Below are 17986 nucleotides of genomic sequence, written 5' to 3'. Positions count from 1 at the left end.
CCAGTTTTGAGCGAGAGACATTTGGCATGCAAGGAATCTTCATGATAAAAACAATTTTGATATTAAGTATAGTCGTATGCATACAAAAAGATTGAAAGCAGACAGATCTATGCTAAATTCTATTAAAAGGAAAATTGAGAGTGCACTATAAGCTGAAAATGTAACTGAATTGAAAGAAGGATTATTTTCAGAGGTTGAATCTGAAAGACTAAATTCACTATCATCAGTCATCGAAAATCCCTCATCTCTCCTCAATTCTAATATATTACATATATGGGATGATGAGGATTCAGAAGCTGTTGTTGAACTCTGTTATAAGGGAGGTGAAAACCATTTCCAAATGGAAACAGAAAAACAAAGTGCGATTCAAACAGGATTTGTCCATATTTACTATAGCCTATTATCTCAGAGACACTGAGACACTAGATGATGCCGTTGACTATGTTCCGTGATTTATCCTGAGTCCGTATCCGGACTATAGTGTGTACTCTAAGATCGCTGATTAATAAAGTCCTGTTGCATCTAAGAAGTCGTTATAGTTCTGGTTTTATGGGTCTGTTCCCCATCACAGACGACACGAAACATGGTGGCAGCGGTGGGAGCCGATAATAGCCAGTGAATGAAAAACTTTCAGCTACCTACATCGTATTGTTGTGTATACTATACTACCTCTACTGAGCCACGTCATCACCTGTTGTTTGTGTGACTTGTGAACTGACTCTCTCTGAAGATGGCTGAGAATGGTAGTAATACGATTCCTCATCGTAATGAGAGTGATCCGATTCCTCGTCCCATACCAGGCATTAAACCACCTCAGCCTCCAGATCTGACTTGCAATGCAGCGCAAAACTGGAAGGTTTTCCACAAGAAATGGCGAAATTATTCCATAATCACCAGACTTGATGATCAGAATAGTGAATATAAAGTAGCACTATTGCTACACACCCTTGGAGATGAGTTACCAAAGGTATATAATGTGTTTACCTTTGTCACTCAGGAAGCCCAGCGAACAGAATCCGAGATTCTAGAGAAATTTCGTAACTTTGCAGTGGGTGAAACTAATGAAACGTACGAAAGATTCCTATTTAATTAGAGGGACCAACTTCCCGATGAATCGTTTGAGGTGTTCCTGTCTGCAATTCGATGATAAAAACGTGTAACTATCATGTTGACAGCGTTGATTCTATACTCCGTGATCGCGTCGTTCTTGTTTTACGAGACGCTGATACTCAGAAAGCGCTCCTGAAAGAACGGCATCTTACTTTGTCGAAAGCTATAGATATAGTCAAGTGTGCTGAAACTGCTGAGGCACATGGGAAAGGATTCCGAAATGAGCCGATAAATCGTGTATCGTCCTACTCGAGACCAAAACCGAAAGTATTTCAACATAACAGCGGTCGATCACCACAGCGCCCTACCACACTGTCAGGTGAGAGACAATCGAACGCTGGTTCGATCCGGACGTGTAAGTTTTGTGATCGACGACACGCAATGAAGAAGACTGTCCCGCATGGGGAAAATCTTGCAATAACTGTAAAGGAGAAAATCACTTTGCAGCAAAATGTCCGAAGCCGAAACAAGTGAACGTAGTTGATACTAATTCTTGTTCGGACGACTCTGAACACGATGAGTGGATCAACAGTGTTTCCTCGAGTTGTAAATCCTCGAGTGAAGTGCGATGTTGTATGATGGTAGGGACACAGCCGGTCATTTTCTAAGTGGACACCGGGGCTGCTGTAAATATTCTACAATTACGTTATGCTATACATAGTGAGCTGGAGCCTCAAATACGCAAATTGAAGATGTATAATGAGGAAGTCGTCACACCGCTCGGTGTATCCCGTGTTGTTGTTAAGAACCCTAAGAACCGGAAATGCTACTCCATCGAATTTGTCGTAATAAAAGAAGACCTATCACCCTTACTGGGTCTGAAGGCCGCGGAAGGGATGAAACTTGTAACGGTTAACAACAGCCTTATGGAACGAGTCGCCCGTGTCGGGGTAACCGATAAATATTCAGATGTGTTTGAGGAGAAACTTGGCAAACTGCAAGGGCCCGTCCATCTGAAGGTTGATGAAGCGGTGGAACCGGTCGTTTCTCCGTCGAATACCTGTAGCCCTTCGTCCTCGTGTGAAAGATGAATTGCAACGCCTCTCTAAAATGGGCGTAATTGAACCGGTCAATGAACCCACCCCGTGGGTGAATCAGATGGTCGTCGCGGAGAAGAAGAACGGATGTCTACGTATATGTCTAGACCCTCGAAACCTAAATCGCGCACTAAAACGTGAACATTACCAACTGCCGGTGTTGGAAGACACACTTCACAATATGGCTGGGTCGAAGGTGTTCTCTAAATTAGATGTCAGCTCTGCCTACTGGCATGTAGAGTTGGATGAACCTTCGAGTCTACTTACCACTTTTCAGACGCCATTCGGGAGATATAAATGGCGTCGTTTAGCTTTTGGATTATCAGTGTCATCAGAGATCTTCCAGAAGAAGATTCTCGAAGCAATCGATGGCCAAGGAGGGGTCGAATGCATAGCTGATGACATCGTGGTACAGGGAAAGGATACCGAAACGCATGATCGAAACCTTGAGGCATTACTGAAACGTTGTCGTGATAAAGGTATCCAGTTGAACGTAGACAAACTCGAACTTAGGCTACCAAGAATCACGTTCATGGGACACTGTATCTCTGACTCTGGGTTGGAACTGGATCCAGAAAAAACTCGCGCCGTGGAAGAAATCAACACTCCAAACAATGTTAAAGAACTCCGCCGTTATCTTGGTATCGCTAACTACCTGTCTCGTTTTATACCGAATCTGAACTCCGTGACCTTTCCGTTGCGAAACCTACTAAAGAAGGACGTGCCGTTCGTATGGTCTCAAATCCAATCTTTTGAAAAGGTGAAAGGATTGATATCCGAAGCGCCTGTGTTAGCCATGTATGATCCTAGTAAGGAACTGATACTCGAAAATGACGCATCCGAATACGGGATTGGATCAGTGTTAATACAGGGTGATCGTCCTGTTGCGTACGCGAGTCGTGCCCAATCTGACACCGAAACTCGATGGGCACAAATCGAAAAAGAGATGCTCGCGGTCGTCTACGGTTTAGAAAAATTCCATCACTATACGTACGGACGTGATATCGATATTGTGACCGATCACAAACCACTCGTTGCGATGGTAGACAAACCACTTCAAAACGACTACAGGCCTTGCTGCTCCGTACTCAGAAGTATCGATTCTCGCTATCATATAAGCCTGGAACTCATATTCCGATAGCCGATGCATTGTCTCGCGCACCGCTCTCTGAGAAAACGGATCATGAACTCGTATCTGTGAACTTGATTAACTTCTCACCAATCAAGCCAGATCGCTTGCATCAGTTAAGGGATGCTACTGCGCTGGATGAGACCCTTACCTCGTTAAAACAGACCATTATCAAGGGTTGGCCTGATTCGAAGGTCAATCTATCGGCGGATCTAGTCCCATACTATCACTCTCGGGATGAATACACTGTCCAAGATGGAATAGTGTTGCGTGGTGAAAGGGTCGTTATCCCAAAAAGCATGCGCGCAGAGATGAAAGATCTATTACACGCTGGACATCTTGGCATCAACTCCTGTCTTCGTCGCACTAGGGAGTTGATATACTGGCCAAGGATGTCTGCAGAAGTCCGAAAGTTCATCGAATCGTGTAGCACGTGTTCTAACTACGCTGACCGTCAACCAGAAGAACGGTTGTATATGTATGATGTTCCATGCAGGCTGTGGCAAAAGGTCGGTTCGGACCTTTTCATTTATGAAGATAGACATTATCTAGTGACGTCAGATTACCTGAGCGGTTTCTTTGAACTTGATTATCTCCCGTCGACTGATGCCAAGACTGTTATCGCCAAGATCAAGCATCACTTTGCTTGGCACGGAATACCAGACACATTTGTGAGTGATGGTGGTCCTCAATATACTTCCTCAGAGATTAAAACCTTTGGGAAAAGTTGGGGATTCTCAGATGAGTTCTCAAGTCCCGGAAATTCCAAAGCTAATGGAGTTTCGGAAGCTGTCGTAAAACAAGCTAAACGGTTAATGCGTAAGTCGTTTCTGTGTAATGAAGACCCCTACATAATCTTCTTAATGTGCGAAATACTCCGTCCGAAGGATTGAAGAGTAGCCCGCCGCAGATACTCTTCGGACGTCGCACTAAGACTCAAATACCCACCACAGCCGAATTGCTCAAACCGAATTCTGCATCCTCTATTGAGGGGGAGATCCGAAAGAAACAACATATGAAAATAGAAACTGCTGCCAGATTGAATGCTAATCGGAAAGAGTTAAAACCCCTTCAACGTGGAGACGTAGTGCGCGTGCAACCAACACAACATGGCGACAGAGCGTGGCAACCTGCTACTGTTGTGAAACGGTTGGAAGAGAGGACATTCAAGATTCAAACACCCAATGGTATGCGTTTGCGACGAAATAGGCAACAGTTGCGATTGAAACCACATGGAGTCCGCGAAGCTCCTAGTAGAAGTGGTACCGATCCTCCGATGGGATCTCCCGGAATTTCTGTTGCGAATGATAAGATCATTGTCGACCAACCGCTGGTCCCGTCAAAGGCAGACGACATACCTCCTCATCCGTCTGCGTCATTACCTGTGGTCACCGATCCACAGCCGTCTTCGTATGTCACGCGTGCTGGTCGGGTGGTCAAGCCTCCAAATAAATTGTCATTATAAGCACAGCATAAATTAAAGGAACTTTAATTAGACAATCAGACTATAATGGTGGTGGTTTTTAGTCGTGAATTAGTATAAGTTCTCAAAAACAAATATAAAAAAAAAGAAAAAAAAATTTATATAAAGAGGGAGATGTTCCGTGATTTATCCTGAGTCCGTATCCGGACTATAGTGTGTACTCTAAGATGGCTGATTAATAAAGTCCCGTTGCATCTTAGAAGTCGTTATGGTTATGGTTTTATGGGTCTGTTCCCCATCACAGACGACATGAAACAGACTATGACGTCAAGTTATCCGACATGTATATAGAAACTCTTCACCTGTGTTAAATGTTGTTGTAACTTAAAAAAGGTACATTGTTGTATTACCTGTATTTAGTTTGTTCTTTCCTGCAATGTTTTGATCAAATTTGGGGTTATTTGATATAACGCCTGATGAAAATTTGTGCTTCTGGTATTCATAAAAGCTGAATTTGCCTCATCGACCTTCATTAATGAGTTCATATTTTGGGTATTTTAAATGGTCCACACGGGGGATGGAATGATATTTATGTTGCTGATACTTTAATTACTTCTATTTAGCATTGTGCTCAAATCTGAAGTTAATAGCCCCAGTATTTATTGAGAACTAGCTATTATAGCATCCGTATGTGTTGACTATCTGAGCTGACCTTCAAGATTCAAGGTCAAATTTTGGCAATTATGATGGCCCACTAGGTGCTAGGGTAATTTTTCTTTGGCACACTATTTAAAACATACCAGGCATCATTGTGTCCAAATTTGAAGTTAATCAGACTAAGAATCACAAAGATATGGCTATTATAGTGTTTTACTCATCAGGATCTTATCACAGATTTTGGTCCTTTGTTTTATTCATTTCCCTTAATGAACTAGCGGGCTAATTATTAACATTCGAAATGTAATAACTTCTGTTCTAATGAAGATAGAAACAAAATTTAAAAACCACAGTACTCAGCTTTCAAAGCTCTATCAGGCAGGATAACTTTAGTTTATCTCTTTGTAGTTCTCAAAAAATGTACAAGTGCCTATATCCACTTCGTTGAAATGATATAACTCTTAGTGGTCGAAAAATACACAGGGGCTTGTCACAATTTGATAATGATGCTCGTAACGCCTCCAAATGTTTAGAAATATCGTGGAATCACCATCGAGTTGAAAGATAAGAATGTTGTGCATCGTTTGATGTATGTGGTGTTTAATGCCTGAAACGGACAAGATCTCCTCAGTTTAATGCGCGCACTAGCCTGTAAATCGCGTCAAATCATTTGCCGTGCTGGGTTATTTTGGCCGATTTTTTGGAGGAAAATGGCGATTTCGATGTGAAATATTCATCGTAGAGCAATAGTCATAGGGTCATTGAAAAAAGTAAGTCTTCTAGTTTTTATAAGAGTTTATTTTGTGTAAATCGGTTGAAAATTCGGGAAATGACAGTCGATTGAATTGGGAAGGTAATGTACGGATAGTCGATTTAGTTAGCTCCCTTTTCTTTTTTATACAGGGATACTGGTAGGTCATCCTCGCTTGCCAGGGGTCCAGTATCACTCCCTAACTCGCTTCCACTAGCCCCCTGGCCTCACGAAGCGTGATTTCATTACTGGCGCTGTTGCGCATGACGTCATATGTCGATTTGCGAAATATTTCCTTGTTAGCTATATCCATAAAAAATTCAAATATTGAAAGAAAGCTTGTTGGAATGGGGAGGGCTCAAATAACGATATGCTTTTTAAATTTTTGAATTATCTTCAGTAGTTTTTGAGATATCGGAAATTGAAGTTTGAAAATTTGAGCGAAAAGTGTCTTCATGTTTCAATACACAAAAACTGTGATCTAAGAAGGCAATATTTCATGTAAACAAACTTCAATATCTCTTAAACTAAGAGATAGACTAGAAATTTAAAGAGCAATACACTCATAGCACTTTCAGGTGACAGTTGAAAGACCCAAAATTTTTATCTGATTCCAAATGCCTATGGTTTCCATGGAAACCAGCCGAAAAATGGTAAAATAATGAAAATATCGATGTTAGATCAAAAGTTATGATGTAGAAAGGGGATAGAATAACTAGTTATCAATAGTTTATGTTTGCCCTAAGTTTATCTAGGAATATCTATTATTATATTGATTATTATTATTAGGTTTCCATGGTAACGGCAAGAAAAAATGTGAAATATTGAGAAATATTGATATGATTTCAGATGAAATTATTTTTTTTCACTACATTATTTTTGAAATGAATAAACATGATTATCAAGGCCTGTCAGTTAGGTCTATAGCCATAGGCTCCTATTGCAAAATGATTTAAATATACCAATTTTATATATATTTGCTAAATGAATTTTAGTTAAGAAAAGCAGAAAATTAGGCTTGGCCTAGCTCAAAACGCTGAAATTTGAAATATATTCATGATATCATAATAAAATCAATCAGTTTAGAAACATAAACCAAGCAATAGTAATAATACTACTAATAATAACTAAATAATAATCCATTTGTTTTGTTTTGAGCTAAATTTCAACAATATTTTATATATATTTCAATTTTGCCGCTTTTGGGAAATCCCCTCGGGAGCCTCACTGTCCCATCACGCGCCTCTATTTTTGCCCGTCACAAGCCTCAATTCATCCCATTAGACGCCTCCCTCTTTCAACAGCCGCTTTACCGACGGGAGCGTAGTGGCGATCTGCGCGCAAAAAATCATTTCGCTAAATCTGTCCTAATATTCAGAAATATAGTGATGAATAATTATGAATCGGAAAATAAATACAATAATCCACCGCTAGACCGATGAATAATTGTTGAATATTGATCTCATCACGAGCAACGCGGCGCGTCGTCATTCAATAACAAGTGCCGGCCGCCATTTTGTATCGCTCGCTTCAACGCAAAACTTAGACATCGACTTTTCCGGCAGCGATCGCTCAGCCCCGACACGAAATAAAATCATGCGGTCTTCAGTATTTGAATTTTAAGATCCTAAACCTTCCGATTCCTGATGATTCGTCGCTTATTCCGGGTCCTAAGCTGACAAATTTTGCTCTTGAAAAAGGGTATATTTCGATTTCTATTTTCTTCGACTAAAATGCGGATTTATACACTAAACCAACCCCCAAGTGATAAAGATCGATCTTATTGGTTGATTCCAAAAGATTTTAGCTCATTTGCATTGATAGACAGGTTTTATGAATGATTTTACTACGCGATGTCAAAACGCGTAGTAAAAACGCGCATCACACTTTTCCTAATCAATAATGGGGCGCTATTGCACTTTCGTACCCCCCTCACAAAAATTTTTATTTCTGTATATTATTAATCAGGGAGGTCTGTAGAGTCAAAATAAATTACTTTTGACCAAAAATAATAATTTTTTCCAAGCCAAAATTCTTATAATTTGGGGCCGATTTCCTCGATTCAAACCGACGGGTCGGCCATGTTTCCGCACTAATTACCCCCTAAAAACATCTGAATAAATATATCTCAATAAATTTAATTTAATTGAATAGACAAAATTTCGTTTTTGGGCATATAACTTTTCTTCATCAGAACATCTTTAAATCAATAGCTAAGTATGAAAATAATGCAAACATACGCGTCATTTTCAGAGATGGTTATGTTTGAAAACATGGTTTTTTTGCAAAGTTTATATGTCATGACATTTCTTAACCCAGTCCTGAGAATGGCCAGTTCGCGGAGCTCCGTATACTGCCTATACTAAAGAGCTTGCGTGAACCACGGGTGGCGTTAGCGATATACCACTGACACTAAGGTTCTCAGTGAAGACATTTCAGTGGAGGGTTAGAAACTTTGATTGACATCCAATATGGCGTTGTTGGCGTCGCGAATCGGCGAATTTACACGCAATTTAGGGCCCACCCAGAAAAAGTAAGTTTTTTGGGCCATAAGTTAGGCCTACTGATTTTGAATCCTTAGACCTCCCTGATAACAAATAGGTATGCTAAAATAAAAATTTTTGGGAGGGGGGTACGAAAGTGCAATAGCGCCTAATGGTCGTCACAATCGATAGTGGCGTCCCGCGCGGACATGAACATACCTATCCTTGTTCGGTAAAACGTTCGCTGATTGGTCCATTTAACGGGAAAACAAACAGAAGTCTACTGTCGGTTTGTTACAAGCGCTGTGATTGGTACGACAGTCAGGAACACTTTCCAAAAAAAGCTTATTCTGCCAATTTCGGCGTTTTCCGCCAATAACGGCGGAATCAGCCATTTATGGATTACTCAGTTTTAAACTGCTTCTGCCAATTTAGCCGAAATCGGCGTTTTCTGCCATTTTTGGCTTGTTCTTAAAAAACGCCATTACCGCCGTTTTCAGCTGTTACAGTTTTTAAAACTACATCGCCAGAAACGGCGTTTTAGCTTAGATAGTTTTACAGGTGCTATTTATAGTGCTTAGTTCGATGGGAGTCCCTATTATGACATCATCGCTTTTCTGCTGGCATACATTTGTATATTTGCGCCGAAAAATTAATCTTATTGATCCATTCCAGGCTTCAAGAAAGAATTAAATATAAATGTACGGGTTTCCGATGGCAAATGTATTTGAATTCTGTTCTTTCTTTATACCTGTATTCTATGTAACAAATATATACATACATGTATCCCAAATTGTTTCGAAAATGTTTGTGATATTTTGAAATGAATCTAGATACAGCTGTATCGATTTTGAGTGTTTTAACGTCATCGGCCACCAATTCATTCAATCACTACCCATCACAAGTCCAATTAGCTGGGAGGCATCGAAGATGTTAATTACCTTCAATTAACCAACATCATATGCAGTCCAATATATCCCTCAACCATTCTATGCTTTATTAGGCAAGATAAGACCATGGGCAAAACTTAAAACTAGATTTTTGATACACTAGTTTATACATGCATGATTGATTTGTCTTATGAGAATGATAATTATAATAATAATTTTATTTTTATTTTTAACATTTACACATCCGTTCACCTCAGCAAATTAATTATTTTATTCCTAAAAAAAATACCCTGTAGACGTTAGGGAAAACGTCTAAGCGGGTGGGGGAATCCTCATATATAACAAGTGGACTGTCAATAATGGCTTAATAGTTTATGATTATAAAACTAGCTACGCCAAAAACAGCGGAATACGCCAGAAATGGCGAATGTTTTTATGTGTACCCATGGCAACATTTAATTGAAAACTTTATAGTAGTTTTTAAAACAAGTTCCCAAATTTATTTTTAACAAAAATCATGATTAATAAACTTGTTTCATGCTGTAGTAGTTTTGAGAGTTTTCCCGGAGTTTTTGGGCTGCATATGACGTAATCATTTAGAAAAACGTGAATTTGACCACTTTACCTAGCTCAAAAATTTCTATCCTAGCGTCATATGAAAGCTTATCGTCTGCTCGAGATTATGACGTAATCGGCAACATGCGCTAATTTGACCGGAAGTGCGCAAAAAACTTTAAAGCAAAACTCGAAACTAAGTGAGCTGAAACTGGCTGATTAAGCCATAAACGACTGTAAAAGTTTCAAAACTGAGTGATCCATAAACGGCTGATTCTGCCGTTATTGGCGGAAAACGCCGAAATTGGCAGAATAAGCCGTTTTTGGAAAGTGTTCCTGACTGTACGACCGGATTCTGGTCGGCTAGTAGTTAGGTCGGTGGTAAGCTTTTTATAATCGTATGAGCTTATACCAACGTTAGGGATGACAAGGGCCAAAACACGGTTGAAAAAAGTAACACTTCAAAAATATACTTTCTATTCACTTCAGTCCACAATTAATGGCTTAATTCACAAACTAACACAGGTACCTTTCGAAATAATCCAATTTTATGTATGTTTCGAGTAATTAATCAACATTATTTTGAGAAATTAATTAATTTCTCCACAAATTTCGCCATTGGCCGCCATTTCTCTGTATTGCACATGTGGCATGATAAGACAAGGGGACCTACAAGGATTTATATAAAACTTTCAAGACGAAACGACAATTTTTATTTTTGCTGGTTTTCCAACTTAGATTCAAATCTTCGTGTTTTATATAATACATAATAAAACAATAAATTCTGGTAAAAGAAAATTGGGAATAAGTGTTGATTTCTTAATTTTTTCAATTTCGTCGTTATGCTTCGTGAGTTTGTGCTGTTGTCCTGGCGTCAGTCCACAGGTGCCAGCACCTCCAGTAATTTTCAAAATGGCAGCTGTTGACTCGACGGAAATTTACTCTTACTTTACGGCCGATTTGCACATGGATTAAGATCGTCAGGTGAGGTGTTACAGGTATCAGACAAACTACGAATCTGTTGTGCGTCGATTACAACAAAAATTAGACGGATATCTTAAGAGACAATGAAATGCCAGGCAAATTACTCGTCAGTCAAATTGGCTGACGAAGATTTCATACAAAAATAACCTTTCCATTCCTGACTGTGGTTTGTGAAAATATCCGATCGTGAAACTAAACCACAGACAGGTTACTGACTAGTCGGCTACACAGGGGCTCGTTACGATAGCTGGGGGTCCAAAATCAAAGATTTGACCCAGTATCCTAGGTACCACCTATAAAAAAAGAAAAGGGAGCTAACATTTTGACATACAAGAATTGACCTTCTCATTTCAACCCCTCATAACTTCGTAACCGATCGACCGATTTACACGAAATTAGATTCGTTTCATTCCCAAGAGGTGACTTTTTCGTTTGAGACCTTCCCCGATGAAATCGGACCGGAGACGCCCGAGAAATCACGACTCAAATCCGAAAAAATGGGTCAAAATATCCAAAGCCGGAATTACTAGGACGGCTTGAAGTGCTCAATTCCCGACGAAAAACGATGATTTGACGCGGTTCCCGGACGTTAATCTTCACATATCATACATCGCTGGAAAGCTTATGAACTGACCTTATTGAAAAATGCGTTTATTTGATAATCCGTTCCGATACCCGCGACTGGCGAGCTGATAATCCAGATTGATGCGATAAATACGATTTCCAAGGGTATTCCGGCCGCCATTAACTGCGTGACGTCATGAGAAATCCCAGCATGCAACGCTAGATAATTGACATATTCAGTCGACCAATCACGTATCGCGAATTTATCAGTCCTCAGAGCCCGTGACGTCATAGTCAGTAACCTGTCTGTGGTTTAGTTTCACGATCGGATATTTTCACAAACCACAGTCAGGAATGGGAAGGTCATTTTTGTATGAAATCTTCGTCAGCCAATTTGACTGACGAGTAATTTGCCTGGCATTTCATTGTCTCTTAAGATATCCGTCAAATTTTTGTTGTAATCGACACACAACAGATTCGTAGTTTGTCTGATACCTATAACACCTCACCTGACGATCTTAATCCATGTGCAAATCGGCCGTAAAGAGAGAGTAAATTTCCGTAGAGTCAACAGCTGCCATTTTGAAAATTACTGGAGGTGCTGGCACCTGTGGACTGAGGCCAGGACTACAGCACAAACTAACGAAGCGAAACGACGAAATTGAAAAATATTAAGAAATCAACACTTATTCACATTTTTCTTTTACCAGAATTTATTATTTCATTATTTATAATGGAAAACACGAAGATTTGAAATATAGGTTGGAAAACCATCAAAAATAAAAATTGTCGTTTCGTCTTGAAAGTTTTATCTAAATCCTTGTAGGTCCCCTTGTCTTATCATGCCACATGTGCAATACAGAGAAATGGCGGCCAATGGCGAAATTTGTAAGGAAATTAATTAATTTCTCAAAATAATGTTGATTAATCACTCGAAACATACATAGAATTGGATTATTTCGAAAGGTACCTGTGTTAGTTTGTGAATTAAGCCATTTATTGTGGACTGAAGTGGATAGAAAGTATATTTTTGAAGTGTTACTTTTTTCAACTGTGTTTTGGTCCTTGTCATCCCTAACGTTGGTATAAGCCCATCCGATTATAAAAAGCTTACCACCAACGATTAGGTAACTAACTAGTGACGTCACACCCTCAATGGCGGTTCAGTGACGCTTAAAGTGCGTATTTATCGGTTCGGTGCGTATTATCACCTCGCTTGTCGCCGGTTTCGGAACGGATTATCAAATAAACGCATTTTTCAATAAGGTCAGTTCATAAGCTTTCCAGCGATGTATGATATGTGAAGATTAACGTCCGGGAACCGCGTCAACTCATCGTTTTTTGTTTTCGTCGGGAATCGACTACTCCGAGACGTCCTAGTAATTCCGGCTTTGGCTATTTTGACTCGTTTTTTCGGATTTGAGTCGTGATTTCTCGGGTGTCTCTTATCCGATTTTGTCGCGGAAGGTCTCAAATGAAAAAGTAACCTCTTAGGAATGAAACGAAACCAATTTCGAGCGAATCGGTCGATGGGTTACGAAGTTATGAGCGATTGAAATGAGAAGGTCAATTCTAGTATGTCAAAATGTTAGCTCCCTTTTCTTTTTTTATAGGTGGTACCTAGGATACTGGGTCAAATCTTTGATTTTGGGACCCCAGCTATCGTAACGAGCCCTTGTGGTCGGCTAGTAACGACTCCAACGACTCGTGAGGTCAAGGGGTTTGGGGAACAGCTTTAGCGTAGTGGGTTCGAATCCCTGGTGAAGATGCTGGTAGGTATCATCCATTCATTATCAAATTGTGACAAGCCCCAGTGGAAAAATGGAGAATTTAGAAGATCAACTCACTTACCCGCCGCTCTCTGACTCTCCTCTGTCTCAACGACCTTGAGTCAGTTGCCGCTAGGCGCTACCATCATGGTTGGTTTGAAGCGGGTCTGTAGTTACCATGATTCCAAGCATAGACAGATAGACAGCAAATATAGTCTTGTATTTATTTCTTAACCCACATGGACCATTGATTGAGACGCACTTTTCGATTTTTGATTTTAGTCGGGTTGTGGCGGCCGTGTGGTGGCAGCAGTTTACGGTAGCCACTGAAAGATCAAAATGGCGGCGCCCGTATACGACGAAAAATTTCTGGAGGATTTAAAGTGCCCGCAGAATTTTAGTTCATTGAAACATCAAATCGCCAAATTTGTCACGAGCCACCAGGAAAGGTGTTCTCGCGTCGTTTTAGTCACCGTACGTAGGTAGGCCATTAATTAAATATATGCAGGTGATATGTGAACGCCCGGTAAAAAAGCACAGGGCCGGGGTTTGGCGATGGGGGGCTTGGATTTTATTTCCGGGTTGTTGATAATCTCGCGAGAATGGCGCTAAATATGAACTGCGAATAAATCTGATGATGATCCTTAACGATCAATTATGTATCGGAACTTTATAGCAGATAAATAAACAATAATATGTAATAGATGAAATCACTATCAGCCCATTGCTGAATTTGAGCTGAAAAAGAGCTGAATTATGAGCGGAAAATGGACTGAAAATGAGCTGGAAATATGCAGAAAATTGTGTGGCTGAAAACCAGCTGAAAAAAGGCGGAATTTATATATGTCTGAAAATTCAGCTAGATTTCAGCTCTAATTACGCCTGGCAACAAAAGGCTGAAAATCAGCAGAATTTATTGAAATATTTTCTGGCTGAAATTGAGCTGAAAAAGAGCTTATTTTGGTACTCCACAGTGTTCTATTTCAGCTGATATTCAGCTCAATTTCAGCCTGAAATTCCTAATACTTTAGAGTTGCATTATCATTAACGAAAAAAACTTCATTGTTTAAAGTTATGTTTGATTAATCCTACTTCAAAGTTCATGGAAGAAAGGAGTCCAAGATTAATTAGGTATAGTGATACTCCAGTATACTTTGTTGATTGCTGCAGGGGAGATCCAGGCTGGGAGAAAGGGGGATTGATTCAGCTCATATGACAAGGGCACCTCATTACTCGTTTGCTCGGCCAAGCATTGTATCAGAAAGCTGAGTGATTGATTAATTCGACAATCCACTCGGCCAAGCTAGTAAAAGTTAATAAGAAGAGCTCTTATCAGTTCTATGAGGGCTTATGTTACGATTATGTTGATCCTGAAGTTATGCAGTCTGCTGTTACTAGTACAAGATTACAAATGTTGATTTTGAGAAGAAAGTTCTTCCTGTTAAGGTAAGAACCTTTTAAAGAAATTGCATTTTACCTTTTTATTCAACTGTCCTGGAAGATCATATTCATCAAATGTTACATTAATAGGAACTAGCTGTGATTGTGATATTTATTGCTGCACTTTTGTAGTGTAAATATTTTTCAGAGAAAATTTATTCTAGGCCCTAATTCATGTTTGTCCAATATTGATTTTCATGTCAAAGTTGGCTCCGCAACCAAAGTGGCAATAAAAGATGCTAAACTGAGTTTCTACAATGATTGTCAAACTCTTCTATTGAGACTTTCTATGAAGATGAGTTAGTCAAAATCGCATCGAAAAAGAGACGCCTCGAAACGGACATTATTTCATTGAATTCAACTTCAGGAACACTCGCAGACCCTGCTGGGGAGAAAAGAGCGCTTTCCCTTCTTACACAATCGAATACATTACAAAGACGTGCAAAAGACAAAGCCAGTGAACTGTCTGTTGTGGAAGAAGAAATGAAAACTCTAAACGCAATTTCACAGATTTGAGCATAGACATTCTAATCGTGAGGAATATCATTGTTACTTTTGTGAATATGAACACAGTGCAGAATAAATATGGGTTTTTGTTAATACATATGGTTATATGCTTTTGATTTTTGTTTTTAGTTAGAGTAGAAACACCGTGTTGATAATTTATTATAATTGGACCCTAAAATTTAGGTTATCATCTAAAAAACCCTAAAAAAGCCCTAAAATTCTGGAAAGACCAATCTATAGGAACCATGAGACTATCATATACCTGGTGGAGTGCTCCCAATTCCTTTGCAAGAGGTTTCGGAGTCCTGCTGAAAATTTTGAGAATTAAGGTACAATTTTAGTGCATATTACAGCTTTAAAAAGTACTGTGGACTTTTGTCATAGATCAATGTCAGGTGGAATTTTTCACGTGCGATTTTCAAAAGGGCACTTGATCAGAAAAGGGGGAAAAATAGAGACCCCCGAATCCCTTCTGGATCTGTACCTGTGCTGTTGCTATTGTTTAAAAAATCAGAAAACTAAGGCAGGAAGACCACGCAAAAATTACGTCATAATAGGGATGCCGTGTCACCACAGACACCGTGGTACGAAATCGAGCCAATAGATGGCTTATGATGACAAGCAACGCGACGCCTACCGACACAACTGGGTTTATCGCCTACAAGAAGCCGCTAGTTGCTGCTCTATCGGTTCAACATAGACTGTAAGTTGGGCTGCGATCGCGGTTGCTCCGTAGGCGTCGTTGCTTGTCGACATAAGCCAGCTTTTAAGGAAGCAGCATTCCAGAATAGTTCAGCCTCGATTTGAAAACGCTAATTAGTCCAAATCGAGGCTGAAAGAATTGTTGTTAATTTTCCGCTCAAAATCAGCTAAGGGAACTCAGCAGAAAATGAGGGGAAAATAAGCGGAAAGGGGGACACGTTCCGCTCAAATTCAGCTCATTTTCAGTATACTACAAATGTTAAATTCCGCTCATATTCAGTGAATTTCCACTCAAATTCAGCTATTATTCAGCATTGAATTTTCCGCTCATTTTCCTCACTCTCAATGGACTGATAGTGAATCTAAGTGACGGACACCTCGTCACAGCTTGATTCAATTTTTCATAGTAAGAAATGATAGCGATTGGGGAAAACAACCTCAAGTACGGGGTAACGAAGTCGAAAACACTCAAAATATTGTCAGTGACAAGGAACACACTTCAAATGTTGTTAATGAAACTGGAAAGAGAATCAACTCCAATATTTCATATTGAAATTGTACTGTAGTTGAACCCAAAGCAATGAATTAATGAAGAAATTAAATCAATTCTTAGTCAAAACTTGGAAAATTTAAAATTTACGCTCGAGTTAAGGGGTGGGAAGAAAGAAGATGAAACTGTAACTCTGTAACTGTAAGTTTTGATTCATTTCTGAAATTTGGGCTTGATATATTATAAGCCCAAATTTCAGAAATGAATCAAACCTCATAATTCTTTAATGTTATATTATAAGATCAAATGAAATTTAATATTTTAATTCTTGCGAGAAAAAAACTTGAAAAATTTCTTATAAATTAGGTCTCGGTACCACTGTCTGCTTAAAAGATTATTCTTTCGATTTAGATAAAGTGTCATTTTTTAATGATTTAAAACTCTTTGTGAAACCATAATGTAACCAATGACATTTCTATGGTGGAAACTGAGAGGGGTTTTTGCAATATTGAAGAATTTTGACCTGGTAGTTAATTTAGGCCTATGAATTAGCTCCATTTGGAAATAAAAGGAAGATTACAACGCATTTCTTAATTACCTTCAAAAAGAAAAAAATCGAATATGCGTTAAAATGCACAAATCGGAAAATTATTTTCTGCTAGATAAAACTCGAATTAGCAGGAAATGCGAATGTCAGTACAAAAATTGATTTCTCTTGCGAAAAATATACATTTCTTTCTAATCCGCCGGCAATACGGTTAAAAATAAGCAGTCCACGCGGCCAGCGGTTCCGAATTCCTTATTTGGTGAAGAAGGGGCGGAGACTAATGTTTTTGCCGACCGCGATGTTGCTGCTGCTCGAGAGCGAGACTACGCCGTGCCGATCCGCCGCCGCGCTGGCGGAGAAATTTTACGACTCTAACGCGACTCTCACCGCAGTTTTTGGGGTAAATACTTTTGATTAAAAAAGTGTATTTCAGTGCTGCGGCTGGGAATGACAGCTGGGCGCGCGAGAGCGTAATTCTCCGGGATTCGAACCTGTGCGCCGAACCGCGTGGCGCCGGGCCGCGGCCGCGTTTTGTTATTATGAATTCGCTCCTGTTGCTAAGGGAATTTCAGCTATTTTCAACTCGATCGATCAACGAGGTTCATTGTTAAACTATTCATCGACCCAATCTTGTTTGAAATTTCATGAAATAAATACATTCTCAAATAACCCAATCCATAAGTTACCGTATTTTAGTGATTGGAATGCCGGATTTTTGCATGACGTTATTCTACTTCTGATATCCCCATGAACTACAAATCAGACGTCAAGTGACGTCATTTTTTTCTGACTTTGTCAGCTAGTCAGAATCGGTTAAGAAGACACTTCGTAGTATCCACATATACGCGTTTACCAAAGGGACGTCTGTCTATAAACAAAAGGTATTTCCATGATATTTTGAATTTATTAGCAGTTCATATTTAGCGCCATTCTCGCGACATTATCAAC

At 39.5% G+C, this 17986-nt stretch overlaps 3 protein-coding genes across 6 annotated transcripts in view; 2 read left to right on the top strand and 1 right to left on the bottom strand.

The window, feature by feature from the left end:
• The window catches only part of LOC141906753 (ribulose-phosphate 3-epimerase-like), an 82019-nt gene extending 68403 nt beyond the window's left edge, over nt 1–13616 (bottom strand). The window contains exon 1 of one of the 3 annotated variants that reach the window (XM_074796081.1): nt 13435–13616. The gene's annotated coding sequence lies outside the window, so the exon portion shown is untranslated. Of the gene's footprint in view, nt 1–13430 lie in introns of all 3 variants that reach the window. The other 2 variants (XM_074796086.1, XM_074796083.1) reach the window with 2 other exon arrangements.
• LOC141907746 (uncharacterized) lies at nt 3669–4741 on the top strand. The gene is made up of 2 exons (XM_074797487.1): nt 3669–4095; nt 4164–4741. The coding sequence occupies exons 1-2, from the start codon at nt 3669–3671 to the stop codon at nt 4739–4741; spliced, it is 1005 nt and encodes a 334-aa protein (XP_074653588.1).
• LOC141906752 (phosphopantothenate--cysteine ligase-like) overlaps nt 13497–17986 on the top strand; it is a 39404-nt gene continuing 34914 nt past the window's right edge. The window contains exons 1-2 of one of the 2 annotated variants that reach the window (XM_074796077.1): nt 13497–13517; nt 13635–13826. In XM_074796077.1, coding sequence (XP_074652178.1) covers nt 13692–13826 — 135 coding nt within the window. In that variant the 5' untranslated portion in view covers nt 13497–13517; nt 13635–13691. Of the gene's footprint in view, nt 13518–13626; nt 13827–17986 lie in introns of those variants that run through there. The other variant, XM_074796078.1, reaches the window with a different exon arrangement.

Source organism: Tubulanus polymorphus, chromosome 6 (assembly GCF_964204645.1).
Source record: "Tubulanus polymorphus chromosome 6, tnTubPoly1.2, whole genome shotgun sequence".
In the NCBI taxonomy this organism is placed as follows: Eukaryota; Metazoa; Nemertea; class Palaeonemertea; order Tubulaniformes; family Tubulanidae; genus Tubulanus; species Tubulanus polymorphus.
Note: the sequence above shows the minus strand (reverse complement) of the source record. Positions and strands in the feature narration are given on the sequence as shown.